The sequence below is a fragment of the Natrix helvetica genome (genome assembly GCF_964273705.1).
Source record: "Natrix helvetica genome assembly, chromosome: 1".
Taxonomy (NCBI): Eukaryota; Metazoa; Chordata; class Lepidosauria; order Squamata; family Natricidae; genus Natrix; species Natrix helvetica.
In genome coordinates, this window is record NC_138548.1 from 89621961 (window position 1) to 89641974 (window position 20014).

Consider the following 20014-nt stretch of genomic DNA (forward strand, 5'->3'; position numbering starts at 1 on the left):
GTATGCTAATATTCTGGGAGGACACGAGAGTTAGAATTAATACAACTACCGAAGCTGAGGCCTTCATGGAAAAAAACAAAGTCCTCTTAGATAAATCTGATCTTTTAACTTTTTAACTTTAACTTTTATTTAATTTCTAGACCGCACCCTCTCCCAGAAGGGACTCGGGGCGGTGTACAGTCATATTAAAAGCAATAAACATACATAATATAAATATAAAATAAATATAGGTGTGGCTGGAGGAGGTAACATATAATTTGCTGTACAATAATAGTTAAAGTTAGATTTAAAATTTAAAAATTTAAAAATACATTAAAAAACTACCCCTAAAAACTATCCTGGGATAAAATACTTGCCAGGAGGTATAAATGGGACTATAAGTGGGCCAGGCCGGCTAATTGGAACAGGTGGGTCTTAAGTTTCTGTCGGAAGGAGCGGAGGTCGGTAGTAGTTCTGATATCGGGGGGGGGGAGGTCATTCCAGAGGGTTGGGCCCATCACAGAGAAGGCTCTACTCCTGGGCGCCGCCCGTTGGCATTGCTTGGTGGACGGCACCCGGAGGAGTCCCTCCCTGTGAGAGCGAATTGGTCGCAGGGATGTATGTGGTAGGATGCGATCCCGCAGGTAACTAGGTCAGTGACACTACACCGGACATACAGGACATGGGAGGTGCCGGAGCTCTGCCGGGGGGGGGGGGGAAGAGGCAACATTGAGAAAACTCAGATCACAAAAATGAAACTGAACATCTGTTTGATATAAAATGATTGAAATTATTTTAAGATAAAAGTTTATATGCTGACAAAATATTATTAAGTAACAACAATCTAATGTATTAGTAAATGAAAGTTATGAGAAGGGGGGGAGGGCCATTTCCTGCACAATGTAACTGTCAAAATTTGTACTTAATCCATTACCCCTTTCCTTGAATATTCTTTTTTAAAACCAATAAAATTTTGTTTTTTTAAAAAAGATTATATGAATACTAGTTTTGGGAGGGTCTTGTGGGGACAATAGGATGAAAATAGTAGTGAGATTCAATTTTTTTTACTACTGGTTCTGTGGGCATGGTGGGTATGGCTTGGTGGGAGTGGCAGGGGAAGGATACTGTAAAATCCCCATTCCCTCCGCACCCCATTAACTTGCTTTCCAGCTCCGTTCTCCTCTGCAGGGCAACAGAAGAAGACCCAGGTGATCAGCTGGTACTCGGGAGGCAGGGAATAGATGGGGCGGAGCGAGCCATAGCTTTGCCGGTTCTCTGAACTACTCAAAATTTCCACTACCGATTCACCAGAATCGGTCAGAACTGGCTGAATACCACCTCTGGATGAGAGGCAATGATTTACTTTTATCTTTCATGGCCTACAATCCTGTTCTTATAGTCCACTTAGCAGTAGCTGAAAATATGTTAAATGGAATTATGTTTTGTTCATTTGTAATTTTGAAGGTGATTTGGGGGTTATTTTTAGGAAATATATTTACAGACTTATCTGCTGAAGAAGCTTTTAAAAAAGAGATAGACAAGCTGGTCTCTTTCCCCCAAATTATAGCTGAACCTCACTTTGAAAATTCTTTTCCTAAAGCAGCCCAAAATGATTAATCTGATAAAAGGTAGGTCATATCTTGGCAATGTATGTTTCTTAAATTTTTTGTTTGACCATTAAATAAGCTTCATATTTATGAACAATGGAAAAGCATCCCTTTAAAAAAGCAATATTGCAATGTTTTAGCAAATGTAGTCTGATAAATGTTGGATTTCCCCCATGATTTAAATTTGCAAATGCTAAAACTAGTTGTTGAACAAATATATAATAGCTATTCTAAGACTACTGCCTGTCAATATCTAACTACAGATGGTACCATGAATCATAGCTTGAATAAAGAAAATGTTGGGTACTAAACCAGAGTTGCTAGGAGAATTTTTGTGCACAAATATCACATGCGATGCTAAATTTTGGGACAGAATCAGTATGCATTAGGGCTAAAAAAAATTCTGTGGTAGGAAGGAAATAGATTAAAAACAAAAAGAAGCTTGGTATGATCGAGGACCCAAGATATATACAGCTAAAATCAACTCTTGAAAGAATGTGAAAGGTAAAGCTCACCAAGAAAAAAAAATGGGCACTAGGATTGCATAGTAAAAATGAAAAGTTAACTTGTTGATGTATGTGTGTGTGTGTATGTGTGTATCTGTACAGCATGGGCTAAGCGTCTATTAATTGTGGCTATGTTAATTACATTTCTATTTTTTTCTCATTCCCTGGCTGTTTCTAAATGTTTGCATGTCTTACTCTAATTAAGTACTTTAAAATTGTATAATTTTTGGAATGATGTAATTTTAATGGCTAAGCATGGACTTAGCATATTACTTTGGAATGTATAGATATAGTTTAGCAAAGTTAATAAGTTGAAAGTGAAATATTCTGGGATATTAATATAAAACTCAGAATTGCATTATATTTTAAAATAAATACCAAGACATAATATAATTATTTTCAAGTCTGCAGGACAGCTTTGTCCATACTTTGTAGTATGAAATATTTAAGGCAAATATTGAGTGTCAGCTGTCAAATGGTTTTCATATATGCTTTGTCTTGGGATATTTCATTGGAATGCAGATGATTTACAGCAGTTAATCTCATAGATCAAAATAATCATAAACATTGTCCTATAAGTAATTTAATATTTTATAAGTGCTAGCTTTTTACTTTTAAGAATGTGTAAAGCTGTGCTTTTAAAGTATAAGTATATTTATGGCATTTTTTTTTCTTTGGCTGTAAAGATCATTTACTATATTGGGCAAATTTTAGTGTTTTGTTATACCAAATTCAAAAATTCTAGATGCTTATTTTGAGTAACGAAGGTCCTTTGTACATTCTGAACTTGGTCGGTTTTTTTGCAGACATTTCATTACCTAAACTAGGTAACTTCATCAGTGCTGATAATGAAAAGTCTGCAAGAAATTGACCAAACTCAGAGAGAACCAAGGACTTAAGCTACAGCTATTCTCCTTTATTGTTATTTTGAGTCAGCATATTTAAAGCTTGTGTACATTAAAACATACAGATAAGTGATGAATTAAAAGATTAAGATATACCCTTATCTTTTTAGAAATTATTATTTATATTAACTTTATAAACTTGTTTGTTCCTATATAACAATAGCTCTCTTTGGCACTTCCAGTCCTAATCTGTTTAAAAAGGGGTTGGATAAAATATGCTACTGTATGTTCCATTCACCTGAATCTGTAGAACTGCTATAGAGATTTATTTTTTTGCAATAGGAATTGCTGCAATTTCACTTATGCACTATGCTGCAATTTCATTTATGCACTATGAAATAAATGAAATGAAATAAAGACCTGTAGCTTATATGATAGTACTGTGATGTGGAGAGAATCTATTCTATAACATGAACATTTCTGAAATTAGCATTGCAAAATGAGCAGAAGTTGACTCACAAATAAACATGATAAAGGCATTTTCAATAATCCCACTTTAATATTTACTCATACGTGCTTTCTTGGATGATTCTTCAGTTACCAGCAATTGCTTGTCTAGGTCTATGATAATTTTTTTCCAGAAAATTTTAACCAAAAAGAAGCAGATAGCACCAAAGATTTTTTAAAAAGGAGCATGTTATGAAGGAAAACAGAAGCCAGGATAAAATCAGGATTGTAAATAGAGGTTAGGCACAGAGATTTCAAAGTAACAGGAAAATCAGGAACAAACAGAAATAACTATTGACACACAAGTGTTTGAGACATTTTTGTACATAGTTGGTCCTACTCTGGTTTTCTATTTCATACAAATTCAGAAAATTCCCTCCCTTCTCCTATCCCCAAGTAATTCTTAGACTCTAGTCTAGTAACTACTTCTTTCGATATGTATAATATGTTATTACCCATATCATAAAAGCCACTTTATTGTGAGATCAAATGGAACACACCAATAATTGTGAAAATCTAGACAGGTCTAAGTAACAGAAATCCATCAGTATTAAGACAATCTTATATTAGTGATTTTTAAAGAAGTTATATCCAGTAGAATTATAATCATATTCCTGCTATTGCTATTCCAGTCATTGATTGGGGTGACTAAGATAGTTTATAATAAAAATCTGATCAGAAACCAGTTTGAAGTGTACCCAGGCTTTTGAGAAATAATTGCAAAAAACTTTAAAGTTTTCTGATCGTTCTAGTCTTCCATCATCTGTTTAGTAATCTAAACCTCCTCCACAAATTCTGGATTTCAAAGGAAAGCAGATGGAGATTGCTACCTTATTACAAGACTTAATGGACAATGATTTTCTTCTCTGAATAAATTAATGTTGGACAGTGTTGTTATTGTTTAATACTTCATGTTGGAAGTTAGATATTTCTTTGAAATGATTTCATCAGACATCATTTTGACATCATAGCCTTTTTAAATGTTATTTTATAACATTTATATTACACCCTCCCCCACACACACATTATATGTCTTGATTTTAAAGTAAGTTTACTTAATTACAAGTTTAGGACTAAAAGCCAAACCATTTTAGTCTGTACAGAAGATATTAATTATTACTACAATTATAATTTTGATGGAGTGCCCAAACTAATGTTGAATAATTTCTTGAAACATTTTGCCATGATACAAACTATACAGTATTTTAAAATCAGTTTTGTTAGTTGTTGCGACCAGCAGAAAACATGTTCAACATTTTTTAACGTACCTACCCATAACTAACCAGTTAAAGTACCTACACATAATTAACCCAAAATACTAAAATAACCAAAATACTAACCAGTCTACTATAAAAAGGTGGGCATTCTGCATTTTAGTAAGTTTCTTGTCAACATTTTATGTTTTATTTTGATTTTTAAAGATGCTGTTGGCACAAATTAGTCTTCATTTCTGGCTGTTTCTAAACTCTTTTCATCATGTCTCTCAGGATTGAGTTGGCATTCTAATGCGAAGGCCAGGGTGCAGAAATAAGAGGGAGGGAGGAAGAAAAGAAAGAAAAACAATATTTCAAGCAGCTGCATTGTTTCCTGATGGTTACAGACTAGCTGAAACAGAATGCATATTGATTCCAACACCATTTGGAGGTTGAATATAAATTGCTTCAGTATTAAAATTTCAAGTTTGAAAATTTTGATTGAACACAGAAAGCAGGTTTTGTTGTTAAATCTATTTAGTTTACTCTGTATAAATCAAACAAACACTGTTCTTTTGACGATGTTTTAATCCTCAGAAATTCAAAGGATAGTGGATTAAATTTAAACAGGAACCAGATCTTTTGGTGGAAATGTGGGAAAATGGATTATTATAAATTCTAACGTGACACATTGAATCTCTCCAATTAAAAGTGAAAAAGGAATCGTATCATGTATGGTATATTAAGCTACCCAGAGGTAATCACTGAAACACATACACTGACAAGTTATTAGCAGGTACTCTAGATGAACTCATTAAGCGTATTCAATTATAGCAAATGTCATTTTTGCTAATATTCATCTACCCTATGAATAAACTTTTCCATGGTTTTAATTGTCAGATACCAGGAAGTTTCACCATACCCACATATATTAAAAAGTCCCTGAAAATATTGTTTGATATTTTAAATGTCAATTACTTTTTAAAATACATTGTTAGTAAAAAAAAATATTGAAACAGATTGTTTGCCTTAGATTGTATATGGAGCAAAATCTGATACCTTCTAAAACATGAGAAACTGGGATGTTGTAAAAAAAAAAGCTGCTTAAAAGTAAGCAAAAGCTGCACATTTGCATAGGCCAGCAACGTTATATTGCAAAGATGTTTTCTCATTTATACTAATATTAATTAACTAAAGTTGTACAGTTACCCATCTCACCAAAATTGGCTCTTTTTATGCATACAACAATCAAATAAAACCACATATATAAAAACAACAAAAAGAAAGAGGATAAGAATGGCCACCTCAGAAATGGAGCCATCTAAGTATGTCTCTGAATTCTGGGAGTAATATAACCAGGTCTGGGGGGGGAGAATGTTACACATGGTGGATACTATGGCAGAAAAGATATGTGGCTGATGGTACCCACAACATACATTTTCTACCAGATTTATTGGAGCAGGCTGATTAACTGGGAAGATAGGGTTCCTCGGGTAGACTGGCCATGAATGTCTTAAAGATTAAAACCAGCACCTTGAATTAGACCTGGAAGCAAATTGGCAACCAATGTACTAACGTAATATTTTTCTTACTTATGTTTATATTCAGTGAATGTAAAACACTACCTCAAAAACAGCATATATTTGCCACTGCAAGGTCTGGTCAAGAGCTCTTCAGCATTGAGCAGTTTGGTTAGGTTCTTTTACTGAGAAGCGTGAACCTAATCATGCTAGAATGAATTAAAGGTAAAATCTAGTTCAAACTGAACTTGACTTTTTATGATTTCACAAATTTGGAAATGACTTCTTGTTGTTTTCTTGGGGATAGTTTGTTCAACTTTCAGCCTAGTTTATGGAGATTTATGGATGCTTCCACATTGATGCTGAGACTAATCCTGCTTAGCTTTTAAGCTAACCCAGGGTCAGTTAGGTACTGCCAATTGACAGGCTAAAAGAGAAAGCTACAGGGGGTGAAGGTAAATAAAAATAGAGATGACAAGAAATAGAAATAAATGAAAAAGGCATTTGAAAAATCTTCACATTACTTATTTAGGAGGTTTTGAAGATAAGAATGTTTGTGGATTCAACAGAAAGACAAGATGGATTAATAAATGATACACTGTTCTGAAAAATAACTTTTCATGACAGATTTATTGTGTTACATTTTGTCAACAGCATTTCAGTTTAATAATTACACCTTGTCTCTCTTTAAATTTTAAGTGGTAAATGTTGAATGCTGATTAAAAGAGATTGTCATTGTATAAATATGAGGTAATGCTTTGGGGTATTCATGAAAGACATTGTTCATAAAATTTCAAAATGAAAATAGGACATTCCAGCCCACTTTAAAAGTATTCTAGGGAAATATCCTGAATGCTACTCGAATGGAACAAAGTTTGCAACATCTTGAAACATTTCAGACACCTCAAGGGTTCCATTACAAGGAACAAAGGGAATTCTAGGAGAACTCTTGATCCCTAATTTTTTCTCAGTTACCAAAATAGTAAAGAACTAATCTGTGCTATATACCACTCAACCTGTAGATGATTGTTTTGAAAATATTTTTTAAATGCAAACTTTTAATAAACTTTTCAAACTTTTTAGAAAAGTCTCCAGAGTAAAGCTGATAAATCATAAATATGATTAATGGATATTACCAAGCATAATTTACACCAAATAATTATACTTCCCCCATTTACTCTATCAAACTGAATCTACTCCAAAATGATTCTATTCCAAATCTACTTCAGAATGAATGTGTTAAATCTTTCCCAATTTCTTTTTCTTATACTGCCTACATGTTAGTATTGGGCAATTACTAAAAGTTCTCTATTCCATTCCTCATTACGATATCCATGCTTAATGCTGTTAAATGTAACTGCAAATAAGCCTTAAAAAAATCTCCAATCAATGAACAATGAATAGTCCCATGTCAGCGGACAATTGTAATGTTGCAGTTACTATCTAAGTATTCATACTTTGGTTTAGGTAATATATTATAATGTTATAGGCTTCGCAGCCAGCATAAATTAAATTGAGTTTTGGGATAAATCTAATCATCTGATATTCTGCCATTTCCTCTTATTATGTACAAATGCATAGAGAAGCCATCAAGATTTACAAACACTCTTAACAAGTTTAATAAGAAGGAAGAAATTCTAAAAGATAATAAAACCTGCACCCCAACTTTACCCAATACCAATACATTTTATTGCTCTTTTGTCTTATTTTCTGTTATAAATATGAAGGTATCAGAAGTTGGGATTTCTTCTTATATACTGTATTTGTTCTTATAGTCTATATATGTGTTTTTGAATTTGAGGTTTTTTATTTAAGTAAATCAGTTTCTTAGGTAAAATAAACTTCGAGTGAATGTTAAGTTAAGGTAGATCCAGGAACATGTCTGTTCTTATGAAATCATGTACTCTCAGTTTATGTAATTTAATCGTGTCTTTATAACTGTGAATATAGAAGTACTTACTGAGCAGATATGTCATTTTTTTCTATAGAATAAATCTTCCAAGGGTTTTGGAAGCCCATTCAAAGGATTTGGGCTATATCTTTAACTTCAAAGGAAATATTTGATACTTTTAAACAATCAAATTTGATAGGGACACAAGACCAACTAGGATAACAGATCCTATGGAGTGATTTAAAAAAAACCATAAGGAATATCTGGTTTCTGTTTTAGAAACAAATCTATAGAAATCTGTAATGAATATTCTGATAAAGGAGCTCTACTTATATCATTTTCTGAGACTACATAATGCTTGCTTTTGAAATGGGAAAGAATGCTGCAAATTGTGCAAGCCACAGGTAGTCATCAATTTATGACCACAGTTGAGCCCAAAATTTCCACTGAGCTTTGGTCTGTTTTTGTGTTTAGTAAATCACTGCAGTTTTTAAGAGAACCATGTGGTCATTAAGTGAATGGCTTCCCCCACAGACTTTGCTTGTTGGAAGCCAGCTGGAAAGGCTACAAATAGTGATCACATGACACTGGGACATGCCATTTGCTAAGTGTCTGAATTTTGATCATGTGACTGTGGGGTTAGTGCAACTGTCATGTTAAAATGGTCATTGGTCACTTTTTCCAGCCCCATAGTAACTTTGAATGGTCACTAAAGAAATGAATGTAAGCTGCAGACTGCCTGTATTATACAACATTCCTATTAAAAATGAGATTCAAAATTTTTGACAACTACTTTTTAGAAGATAATAGTATTCAGTAATTCATCCAAATTAATTTATGTTTTTGAAAAGCCATCAAGCTTTTCACTACTAGACTAGGGGTAGTCATTTTAGCATTGTATTCTGATAACAATGGATAAGTTCTATTGCCTTAGTTAGATGTGAAAAAAGTCTGATGTGAAACTTAGTTTTATTGAACAAAAATAGATTTTGATCTCCATCAATATTTAAAATGGACTCCAATTCATCTGTTGAATTTATTGCATACTCTACAGATATGTCTAATGGAGTTTTTGCTTAAGCATCAATAGTATGATAAACCAGATTCTTGGAAGAAAAGTTATGGATTAAAGATGGCATTTTAAAAAATCAAACATGGACTGTGTTAAATTTGGGGTGCAGCCAAACCCCCGCCCCCCCAAAAAAGTACTGCTAGGAGGCTATGGGTGCATTAACTAATGCTTAATTTAAGAAATTTTGTCAATTTTCAGTCTTTGAATTGGCTTTGAGGAAAAGAAAGAGGCAATAAAATTTCATATGGTCTACATTTAACTAATGTAAAAGATGAGTTGTATTAGCTGAGTTATTACTAGGAATTTTGTAATCATTTTATGAGTATTGTTTTTATGGCTTTTTAACTTTTAATTTTTTTATTCTTTTGCTTTTATGATGATTAAGTTTTCAGTTTTTTTTTAAAAAAACCTAAGATATACGTCTACATAAGAATTCTCTAGTGTTTACGGCTTTGCTGACCGACAGGAGGAAGGGGAAGAGAGGATAGTTCCATGCAAGCAGCCAGCAGCTCTATTTGCATGAGCAGTGTGCATACACGCCTGCTGCTCATGCAAATGTAGCACACGCACACGTTTGCCCACTGCTCATGCAAGTGAGGATGCGCATGCGCACACTGACTAGCTGTTCCCAGGCCCTAGTTGCAAACCCGTCAAGGCCCACATGTTGGGGACACCCTGGTCTACATTATTTAGCAATTGATTTCTCTTACTATCTAATTTGGGTTGCATTGTTTGAATGGTATATACACGTTTGTTTTCCTACTTTTGTTCTACTTTATCCATACCTTTAAGAAAAGATGACTTTCCATTAGAGAAAGAAACATGACTGTATTGGAGACTCCTCTAGGAGAATTTAGATAGGCCTTATGTCATGACGATTTGAAGTTACAATGGCACTAAACAAATGGTCTTTATGTTGGGTCCCCTAAGTACCAGCCATTGTAGCATACCTGCAAACACATGATTAATATTTAGGTCCTTGGTAACCTGCATGCATTTATGACTGTAGGGGCACTTCAACTTCTCCCCGACACTTGTCTCCTTCACATCTCTTGGCCTCCTGCACTCCAAGGATCCTGCTACCCTGTTCTTCTTCAGTCTCAGCTTTATATTCACCACCTTCTTGCTTCTGTTGACCAAGAATCATCAGCCTGGCTCTTCATAAGGAAGTGGTAGACACACAAGGCCTCCTTCCCACATTTGAGTATAGCAATTTCCTCTCAAGAGGTCAGGAGGAAGAGTTGTGTGGCCAGCAGTGTGAGCAAGAAGACAAAAAAGTTCCACTGGGACAGTGGAACACAGGGAAGTGAGGGCCTCAAGAGTTGAAGGCGTTTGTGGCTTTGCGTCGTGCTGCTGGGTTTTGCTAGGATTGCTGTGGTTTCCTAAAGTGTTTGTGGCTTCATGATGCTGACAGGCAGGCACAGCTGTGGCTTCCTGATGTGGCTGTAGTTTTGTTGCTGCGGGGCTGATCTGGATGCTGGGATGAAATGGCTCAGCTGCGTGCTGCAACTTAGCTTTGCATCAGCTCAGATGCTTCTTGTAGCCTTAAAAGTTTCTAGAAGCCCTGACTTGCATTGAAGCCAGGGCTTCTTGGCACACCACAAGTTACTGAATGCAGTTACTAACTTAAGAGACAGTTGCTTTTTCACAATGATACACTGCACATTGGATGACTTGCTTTTAAAATAAATATAAATGAAACATCCATCAAACGTTGGCATTATATGTTCATTCACATTCTCTATGTATTTCACTATCATCTTCTTGAATTTCTGATAACATTAAGTCAAAAAAGATAAGCAATTTTAGATTCTTAACATCTAGAAGGGAGATAACATTTTCATAGAATTGTAGATGAGCAGAATAATAATAATCAAAATCCAGTAATGTTTATAGTTAATAGTTAAAAGAATAAGTGAGACAAGATTGTTTCTATAATGGAAATTATCAGATAATTCTTTGTATGGAAATTTCTGTTGCAAACTGAAAATGCAGTGTAGTTCCTAGACTAGCAATGATGAACCTTTTCGGCACTGAGTGCCCAAACTGGAACGCGTGCATACCAGAAACACGAAGGCCAACTGGCATGCATGCATGTGCATCGTGGAAACCTAAAGACCAGCTGGCCAGCGTGTGCATGCACACTGGCCAGCTGGTCTTTGGGTTTCTGGTGCTCCAGCAGACCTGAAGACCAGCTGTATGGCATACATGTGTGCCATCCAGAAACCAGAAGAGCAGCTTGTACCCACATAGGGGGCTCTGTGTACCATCTCTGGCACACGTGCCATAAGTTCACCATCACGGTCCTAGACTAATACTGTTAATGCTCCAAAACAGTTTGGGCTTATTAAATTTATTGGATTATCACATGATATTATCCAGGGAATTTTAAAAAAAAATCATCATTTTCAGCACCACCACCATCATCAAACAGGCACAAAAGAAATAGTAACTGTTAGGGATGTAACCCTAGGCTTGGTTTGGCAATGTATATTAAGCTATGATTATGTTACTGTTAATTTAAATGCTTAACAGATGTAATTGGCTTGTTATCTCAAGCAGCTATAAGAGGGAGCCAGAATGGCTGTTAGCTCTCTGTTTGTTAGATGCTGATCGTGGATACTGTTTGATATTGCTCGTGAGTTACTGAGTCTTGCTACTTTGTGTGTTAAACTGAGAATATTGATAACTGACTGACTGAACCGTGTATGGCTTGGACTGTTAATCGGACTCTGAATATCTCTATATTTATACATAGTAAACTACTATATTTTTATACTATTCAGTGTCCCTGTATGCTGGTTTGTGCGTGTTATTCCATATCACTCTCACTACGCTTCTCTACATACTTGCTCTTCTAACGGGGAGCTTAATTACTTAACAGTAACTAATAAATAACTGCAGTAAATTTATTTATCTATTACATTTATAGACTTGTGCAGTCTTTATGACTTTGGGCTAAGTGGATTATCCATGCCTGTATATTAATTTCAAATCATCATTCTGGGTGATAAACCTCACGGGTTACGTTCAAGGGAAGTTCCGTTAGATATGTTTTCATTTAGATCCTTAAAGTGAACAAAGAAATATATTAATAGCTAAAATGGCCCCTTCAAACTTTTAGTTTTAATGCTGTGTGATCATATTTTCAGTTAAAAATATGATTTCCTTTTTTCTAATAATTTTATATATAAAAATCAAATTTTGTAGTAAGGCTTTTGGACTGCAAAACTGAGAATTGAAAACTGAAAAAAATGTTTATCGTTTTTTTGGATTGATAATAACATGATTTGCTTTTTATATTTTCATTTTATTTTGGTACCTGCTTGCCTATTCATGGAAAAATGTTGCCAGATGTCACTATTATGAAGCATTGTTGCCAAATGTGCTTTTGCTAATTCTATGGCCAACATACATTTCCTGACAGTTAGAACAATTAATCAGTGGAACAGCTTGCCTCCAGAAGTTGTGAATGCCCCAACACTGGAAGTCTTTAAGAAGATGTTGGATAGCCATTTGTCTGAAACAGTATAGGGTTTCCTGCCTAGGCAGGGGGTTGGACTAGAAGACCTCCAAGGTGCCTTCCAACTCTGCTATTGTATTGTACACATTTTTGTGAGCCATCAGTTGACCAGTCCTATGTTTAAAATTAATGTTTACAGAAATTAAAACTTATTTTTAATAGACAATATGTATATGTCTGGGGAGGTGTGGTGGCTCAATGGCTTAATAGATACTGGAGAAGATCTATGGTCTGTTTTTTTCAGTCCTACCACTGCATGCTGGAGTAAGCCTGTGCCAATCCAGCACATCAAATACATGTAAATGCAAGTAGATAAATAGCTACCACTTTGGTGGGAAGGTAACAACAGCATACCATGTTTTGTCATATGTTTTGCGCTGCGACTTGACATCATGCTGGCCACATGATTGTGAAATTGTCAGAGAGCACTGGCTCAGTAGTTTATAGACACAGAGATGAGCACCGCCTCTAAAATTGGTGCCAACTAGTAGAGTACAACTCCAGTGGCACTTTTACTTTTTAATGTACATGACTCATTAGAACAGTGGTCTGTTGCCAATTTTTTTACTATCAGTTCGGACACGCTAATGTGTGTGCGATGCTTCTGTGCATGTGCAGAAGGATCTAGGTGGGTGGGTGGAGCCTCCCGCCACCATTACTACCGCTTCGCCCGATCCGGGAGCAATCCACCTCTGCATTAGAAGTTAGAAAACATTCAGAAGGTTGTACTGTAAAACTCTCATCATTTACGTATATATTGATTCCTAGAATTTGAAACTTATGCTGTACATTATACACTGAAATATTATATATAACCTGTTTTATAATTTTTCAGGTGGCAATAATTGCTGGAAATTTTGAGCTTGCTGAATATATCAAGAACCATAAGGAAACTGATATTGGTATGTACATTGGGATTTCTGTTTAATATTGAATGGAAGTTATTGCACTCATCAATTATATAGAATGAGAATAAAATGAAACAATTTTTGTATTCTATGTTAAATAATTTTTGATAAAAACCCAAACTAATTAAAAGTACACTTTGAAAAACTCCAAAAACTCCAAAAAATGCCTGCAAGCAAACAACCAAGCTCAGAGACCATTAAAAACTTCAGAGTTCAACCTAGAGCTACATATATTCTCTTCTATTGATATTTGTCAAAATGTTATTTCTCTCAGAAGAGTATCAGAAAAAAAATAATGTTTTTTCTAATACTCTTATACAAGTCTGGGGCATGATCAACGTACTGCAGTACTAAACATTATATTTTAAGAGTTTTTAGATCTAGGAGATATGTTAAATGTTCAGAGAAAGAGGGAACATCTTTCCTGTGGTGGGAGTATTTTTGGTTTTGGAATCTTTTTACTTAGATTATATTGAGTAAAAGTAAAAATTGCACAGATTTAGAACACTATTTATACTAGGAATAAAATTGATAAACACTTTTGAGGGCTTGAAATATGATGTAGCTCCAACTCTGAGATGTGGTCAGAGGGTTCTTCCATCTGTCGCAGGAGCATTGTCCTTTTTGGACATTTAACTATCAATATGAGATGAACACCATTTTTTTCTGAGAAGAGGATAAGAGACAATGAAGGAAAGCAAACTGAAGCTAAATCCTGATAAGATGGACATCTTATATATTAGGAAGTTTGTTGGATCAAATAGAGGTAGAACACAAATGGCATCCTTGGGAAATAATAAAATGTGCAATGTGCATTGTGGCATAAACCATGTGACCCATGTATTTATGTCAAACATTGGGATGCGGGTACAAAGACTAGGTTTGCACTGTGATGTCATTCCCTCATTCTCACATCATGATTTGTACCGGATACTTAAGGGTCGAACACAGGTTCTGCTTGAATTTCCATTCCGTAAAAGGCTTGCGATCTGCGGTTTTCCCTAGATTTGGCATGCTCAGCAGAAGCATAGGTGGCCCTGGAACCCAGAAGTGTGCCTATACATGTGTGGCTTTTATCAGGTCCAATTTATTCACAGCAGTAGACTTAACCAGAAAAAACACATTTTGCCTCAGTTATACTTCATATTGTACCTGGTCTCTGTCTCTCAGCCCTAGGAATAAAAAGACAAATCACTTCTGAAAATCTTGCCAAGAAAACTGTAGGGCAGTTGCCAGAAGTCAAAACACACCACACACACACACACACACACACACACACACACACACACACACACACACACTGAAGTCTAGCTTTAAAGATGTCAGCAAGAGAAAAATGCATTTTACCAGTTTTAGTCTTCTTTTCCTTTAAAGATGGGGAAGCTAGGAAAACCTACGAACCTAAAGACGTGTTTCCAAGTAAAAATAGCATCTAAATAAGGTCTTGGTTTGTGTCATTTCATTAGTACATCACTTGCTATGTAGTAGTAAAGCTATTTTTAGATTTTAAAAAATGGTCAGTGTGTGTTTCATCTTTTTAAAAAATCAAATTCTTACTTGGAAAGATACATATATTTAATTCTATTTTAAAGCATTTTTGATAGGACAAACAAGATACTTGTCTTTAATCTATATACAGTATGTGTATATATGTCGCCAAGATACTCCCAATCTTACAAGGGAAAAGATCCGAATATGCCAAGACCTACATCAATATACAAAAACATATACATATATACATACATGCATGCATGCATGCATACACACACACACACACACACACACACACGCATACACATTTAATAGGCAAATAAAATTTTTCTGGCTGAGTCATACGTATTTCTTTGATGGGTGTAGCTGTATTTTAAGTATTGCACTAAATGTGATTTAGTTTAAGTTATTCAAATTTCACAATTTTAATAAGCCTTTTATATAAATATTACAGTTCTATCAGAGTATTTTTAATATTCATCTTAAATTATTCTTGAGAGCTGCATCATTTCATTTACTGCATGTTTTATAACCAGTGTTCTGTCTTTTAAGAGGGAAAGTCTTTAGGGTCCAAAAGATAAATATCCTTATTTGACATCTTATCCTTGCTTGCTTGTCCTGCAGTTAGTTGTCACATTTTGTTTTTATTTATCTGAAGAGAAAGTAATAGATTAAAAGCTACGATGAATAAAAAAGTTAATCCCTGATTGTTTTCATCCAGTCTACAGCTGTCTGTGACTAAATGAGCACTGAAGCTTTAGAAAGCATTTGCCATACAGCATTTACTAGGGCCTCTATAGGATGGAGATGCAAAAAACTAGCAATAATATCTATAGGAATCTGGACTATCTCTTTAAATACAGGTCTGCACATTTGAAAGATGTTGCAAACCAAGGATCCTTTGACTTGGATAATCTATTTTTAAATCTTCTTTTTATTTTGTATTGCCTTGGCTGTTTGTGATGAGATGAATTATCCGATGGATTAAATGACATGGGTTGTTCCTCTTCAAGTGAACAAGGTTTGTTTTATCATATTCCTTTTCCTTCGGCTGCTCTGAAGATAGAAACAGGAGGGATTTTATTTTAAATATGAAACACATTGAGGTGGTGATGTGTGAGTTTTGGTAGTTGATTAGCAGACTAACTAATACTTAGATACTGTTGCTACGTTCAAGTCAGAGTTCTTGTATCCCTCTATAATTATGCAGGAATGTGTATATGTGATGATTTGTGGGTGTTTCAAGCATTTTTTTTTTAATTTTATATATGTGGATACCAAATGGCTGCTGATGCATTCAACCCCATACTTTATTATATGTGCTATATTTGGCATTTGCTTTAGAATTAATATATTGGTATTCCAGATATCAATGCACTAAACATACTGCTTATAATGGAAAATGGTTTTTGTTTATATTTTGAAGAAACAGCTGTCGTTTCTGCTTATTTGCATCTTGAGCATTTATTTTGAAGCCAGAGTGATTGAGGTCAATATTACTGCTTCTTAACTAAGAATTTGAATTAACTACCATCTGGTTTAATTCTATTCATTTATTTATAGCTTTCCAAATGAATTGTTTAATAGTGAGATTTATAAAAAATATAGTTCTTTCAGACTAACATAGGTATCAGAATTTTTAAAATCCTGATTTTTACCAATTGAAATTGGAAATACTAAAGGAACTTTAAATAAAACAGTGAGCAGCATGTGTGAGCTGCACTATTTTTATCTTTCCTTCCTTAGCAGAACTAAAAAGGGTAGGAAGTATTATTGTGGCCATGTTCATTCACCATTTTAGTTATGTGTAATCTTAATCTTCATTCAAATGCTATAATGAATTCTCATGGCAATTTTATTATAAAAGCCAAAATAAAAGCAATACTGACAGTTTGACATGCTTATTTTTTAAGTAAAAGATGTCATAAATTTAAAGCCAGTGTTTATCTGTAACCATAAAATCTAAAACTTTTGTTCTGAAGCCAGAAAAGAATATAAGACCTCGCTATCTAAATCTATTTGGTGCATTTAATTGATAAAAATAAACATGATTGCAATTATGCATTTGATGATATCAAAGATGGAACAACTGACTGACATGTAAAATTTTAAGTATCCATATTGCTAGAAAATAGATAAGCTACTTGCTCCTATTTTGCTTAATAGAATTCAGAAGTTTTCATTCTTATAGAACATATATAATGTTCTTATATTAAAGGAAGCACGATGGCTCAGTGGTTAAAAACGATGAGCTTGTCAGCTGAAAAGATGACTGCCTAGGTTCAAGATTTGAGCGCTGTGCGACGGGGTGATCTCCTGCTGTTTCTCCAGCTCCTGCCCACCTACAAATTCAAAAGCAATAGCAATAGCACTTAGAGTGAAAATTATAAACCACTTCATAGTGCTTTACAGCCCTACCAAAGGATTTACAGAGTCAGCATATTGCCCCCAACAATCTGGATCCTCATTTTACCAACCTCAGAAGGATGGAAGGCTGAGTAAATATTGAGCCGATGAGAATCAAACTGCTGTCAGTCAGCAGAATTAGCCGGCAATACTGCATTCTAACCATTGTGCCACCACAGCTCATAAAGCATGCAAATATGAATACATACCCGCCAGGGGTGGGTTCCTGCCATTTCTAACCTTTTCTATAGAGGAGGTTCCACAAATCTATCGTGCCATTTAGAACCGGTTCCAGCTCCCTCCCTCTGCCTGTCCACACCACGCTTGCCCCGCCTGCCGCTCACTGATTGGCTGGCTCACCAATCGCCCTGCCCACCTCTAAGAGTCCTATCTAAACCTTAAAGTCTTAAAGCTGTCAAGTTTGAACATCCCTGGGTTTTTTTTTCTAAAGGGTTAGGGGTGCAAGGGTCTTGTAACTTGACAGCTTTAAGACTTGTGTGCTTCAAATGCCAGAGTTTCTGAGCCCACATTTTGGTTGCTAAGCAAGAGCGTTGTTAAGTGAGTTTCACCACATTTTACAAGTTGGCCACGCCCACCCAGTCAAATGACTGCCAAGCCACTCCCACTCGGTCACATGGCTGGCAAGCCACTACCACCTGGTCACATGGCCAGCAAGCCACTCCCACAAAGCAGGCCACACCTACAGAAGAGGTTCTAAAAATTTTTGAAACCCACCACTGATACACGTACACACAAACACCACTTTGATGGTAAGGTAACAGTGTTCCACGTGCCTTGGTGTATAGTCATGCTGGCCACATGACCATGGAAAATGTCTTTGGATAATTCTGGCTCCCTCAACCATAAAACGGAGGTAAGCACCGCCCCATGGACATGAGTCAGCAGGGAAATCTTCACCTTTAATCTTGTATTACTTACAAATTTGAATTGCTCAGCCATTCTGCCCCACATCCAAACAATTCAAGATACTCTATATCCCTGAAAATTGTTAATTAAATTGGTTTATCATACAATAGTTCAGTTGTTAGGATTTTTGGTTGCATAATTGTAAAAGACTTGTCAAATGCTATAGTGGAATTTGAAATAACAATATTCTACTGCTCTGTCATTCAATAATTGTTTTCTCTTTTTGTGATGGCCCACTGAGTTGGCGGAGCAAAGGGTTACTAAGAAGTTGGGCTGCCTAAAGGCATTCTTTGAGGAGAAAATTCATGCTTTTTTGAAATTTTAATTATTTTCTGTATTTTTAATAAGAATTAAAATGATAACATCATATGAAATAATAAATATCTTTTCTAACTTTTGAAGGGAAATGTATTTCATAAAAGAACCAAATAAAGGATATACTGTAAAGTTTATAGAAATTAACATAACGAGATAAAAGTAGGTTAAAAGTAACAGTTGTGTGAACAGTATTATTTTCATTTATGATGAAATGTTATAAGCATTGTTTTCTGATGCTGTAACTGTTAGTATACCTATTGATCATTCTTTAAAAAAGCACATTGACTTTTTAAACGATGTTATAGTTTTCTAAGCCTTTTAGGCACATCATTTTGATTTTGCTAAGCAGAGATAAAAGAAAATTACAGAAACTGAATCCATAAATATTGACTTATGATTGAAATTGAACCTGTAATTATGGTTGTAAGTTGTGACAGTTATTAAGCGAGTCATCACATGACCATGCCTGATTTTGCAACTTTTGTGGTTGTGTTAAATGAATGTGGTAGTCGTAAAGAAAATGTTGTGATTGTTAAGCAAGCCCATTATTTCTGGCAAATTGTGTTCATGTGATTGCAGTACACTGCAAACCGCTGTAAACGTAGCTAGTTGCCAAGGGCCCAAAATTTAGTCATGTGACTATGGGGGGGATGGAGTGGCCATCAGAACTTCCAATCTGGGTCATAAGTAGTTTTTTCAGGTTCTGTCATAACTTCCGTTGCTAAGCGACTTATAAGTCAAGGAACACCTTTATTGTACTTACATTAAAATTGATTAAGGATTATTTTTAAACCTACAGATTAAAAAAATGAAGATATTTATGTCAATGCAATTAAAGACATCTAGCTAACTTCCTGAACACTCTCCCTGTTTCAGTTGCTGCAGTTTCAGTCTTATTGCATGCATCCACTTCTGCAACATGTTTTGGACTGTTCCAATGGATTGTTGTCCTGATTCTTCCCCCCAGTCTGACCTTCTGGTCTATGCATACAAGGAGCTCTGGCTTTCTTAATAACTTGATTACAATTCATACTCCTAATTGCTTGGCTTCATTGAGCTATTGAGATCACCTAGTTTTCTCTCTTGTGAGAAGGGCCACCTGACATTTTGCTCCTGCTCTTTAGAACCAACACCCTTTGAATTATGTTTGGAATCTGTTCCCTGAGGCTTAAAAAAGCCCTTTCTATTTTTCAGGACCTTTATGAAGCTCAAATAACTTTTATCTCCAATGGCAGCGTGCAATGCCATCTTAAATTACAGTTGTGTTTTGGGTTAGATAATATTTTTATATTGATTTTTTTATAGTGATGCCGATTGAGAC

At 35.2% G+C, this 20014-nt stretch overlaps 1 protein-coding gene across 7 annotated transcripts in view; it reads left to right on the plus strand.

The window, feature by feature from the left end:
• Positions 1-20014, plus strand: part of SHANK2 (SH3 and multiple ankyrin repeat domains 2) — a 367712-nt gene that overhangs the window by 75251 nt on the left and 272447 nt on the right. For 5 of the 7 annotated variants that reach the window (XM_081934542.1, XM_081934546.1, XM_081934547.1 and 2 more), the window contains exons 10-11: positions 13479-13545; positions 16010-16063. In XM_081934542.1, the coding sequence (XP_081790668.1) occupies positions 13479-13545; positions 16010-16063 (121 nt within the window). The remainder of the gene's footprint in view (positions 1-13478; positions 13546-16009; positions 16064-20014) is intronic. The other 2 variants (XM_081934545.1, XM_081934548.1) reach the window with 1 other exon arrangement.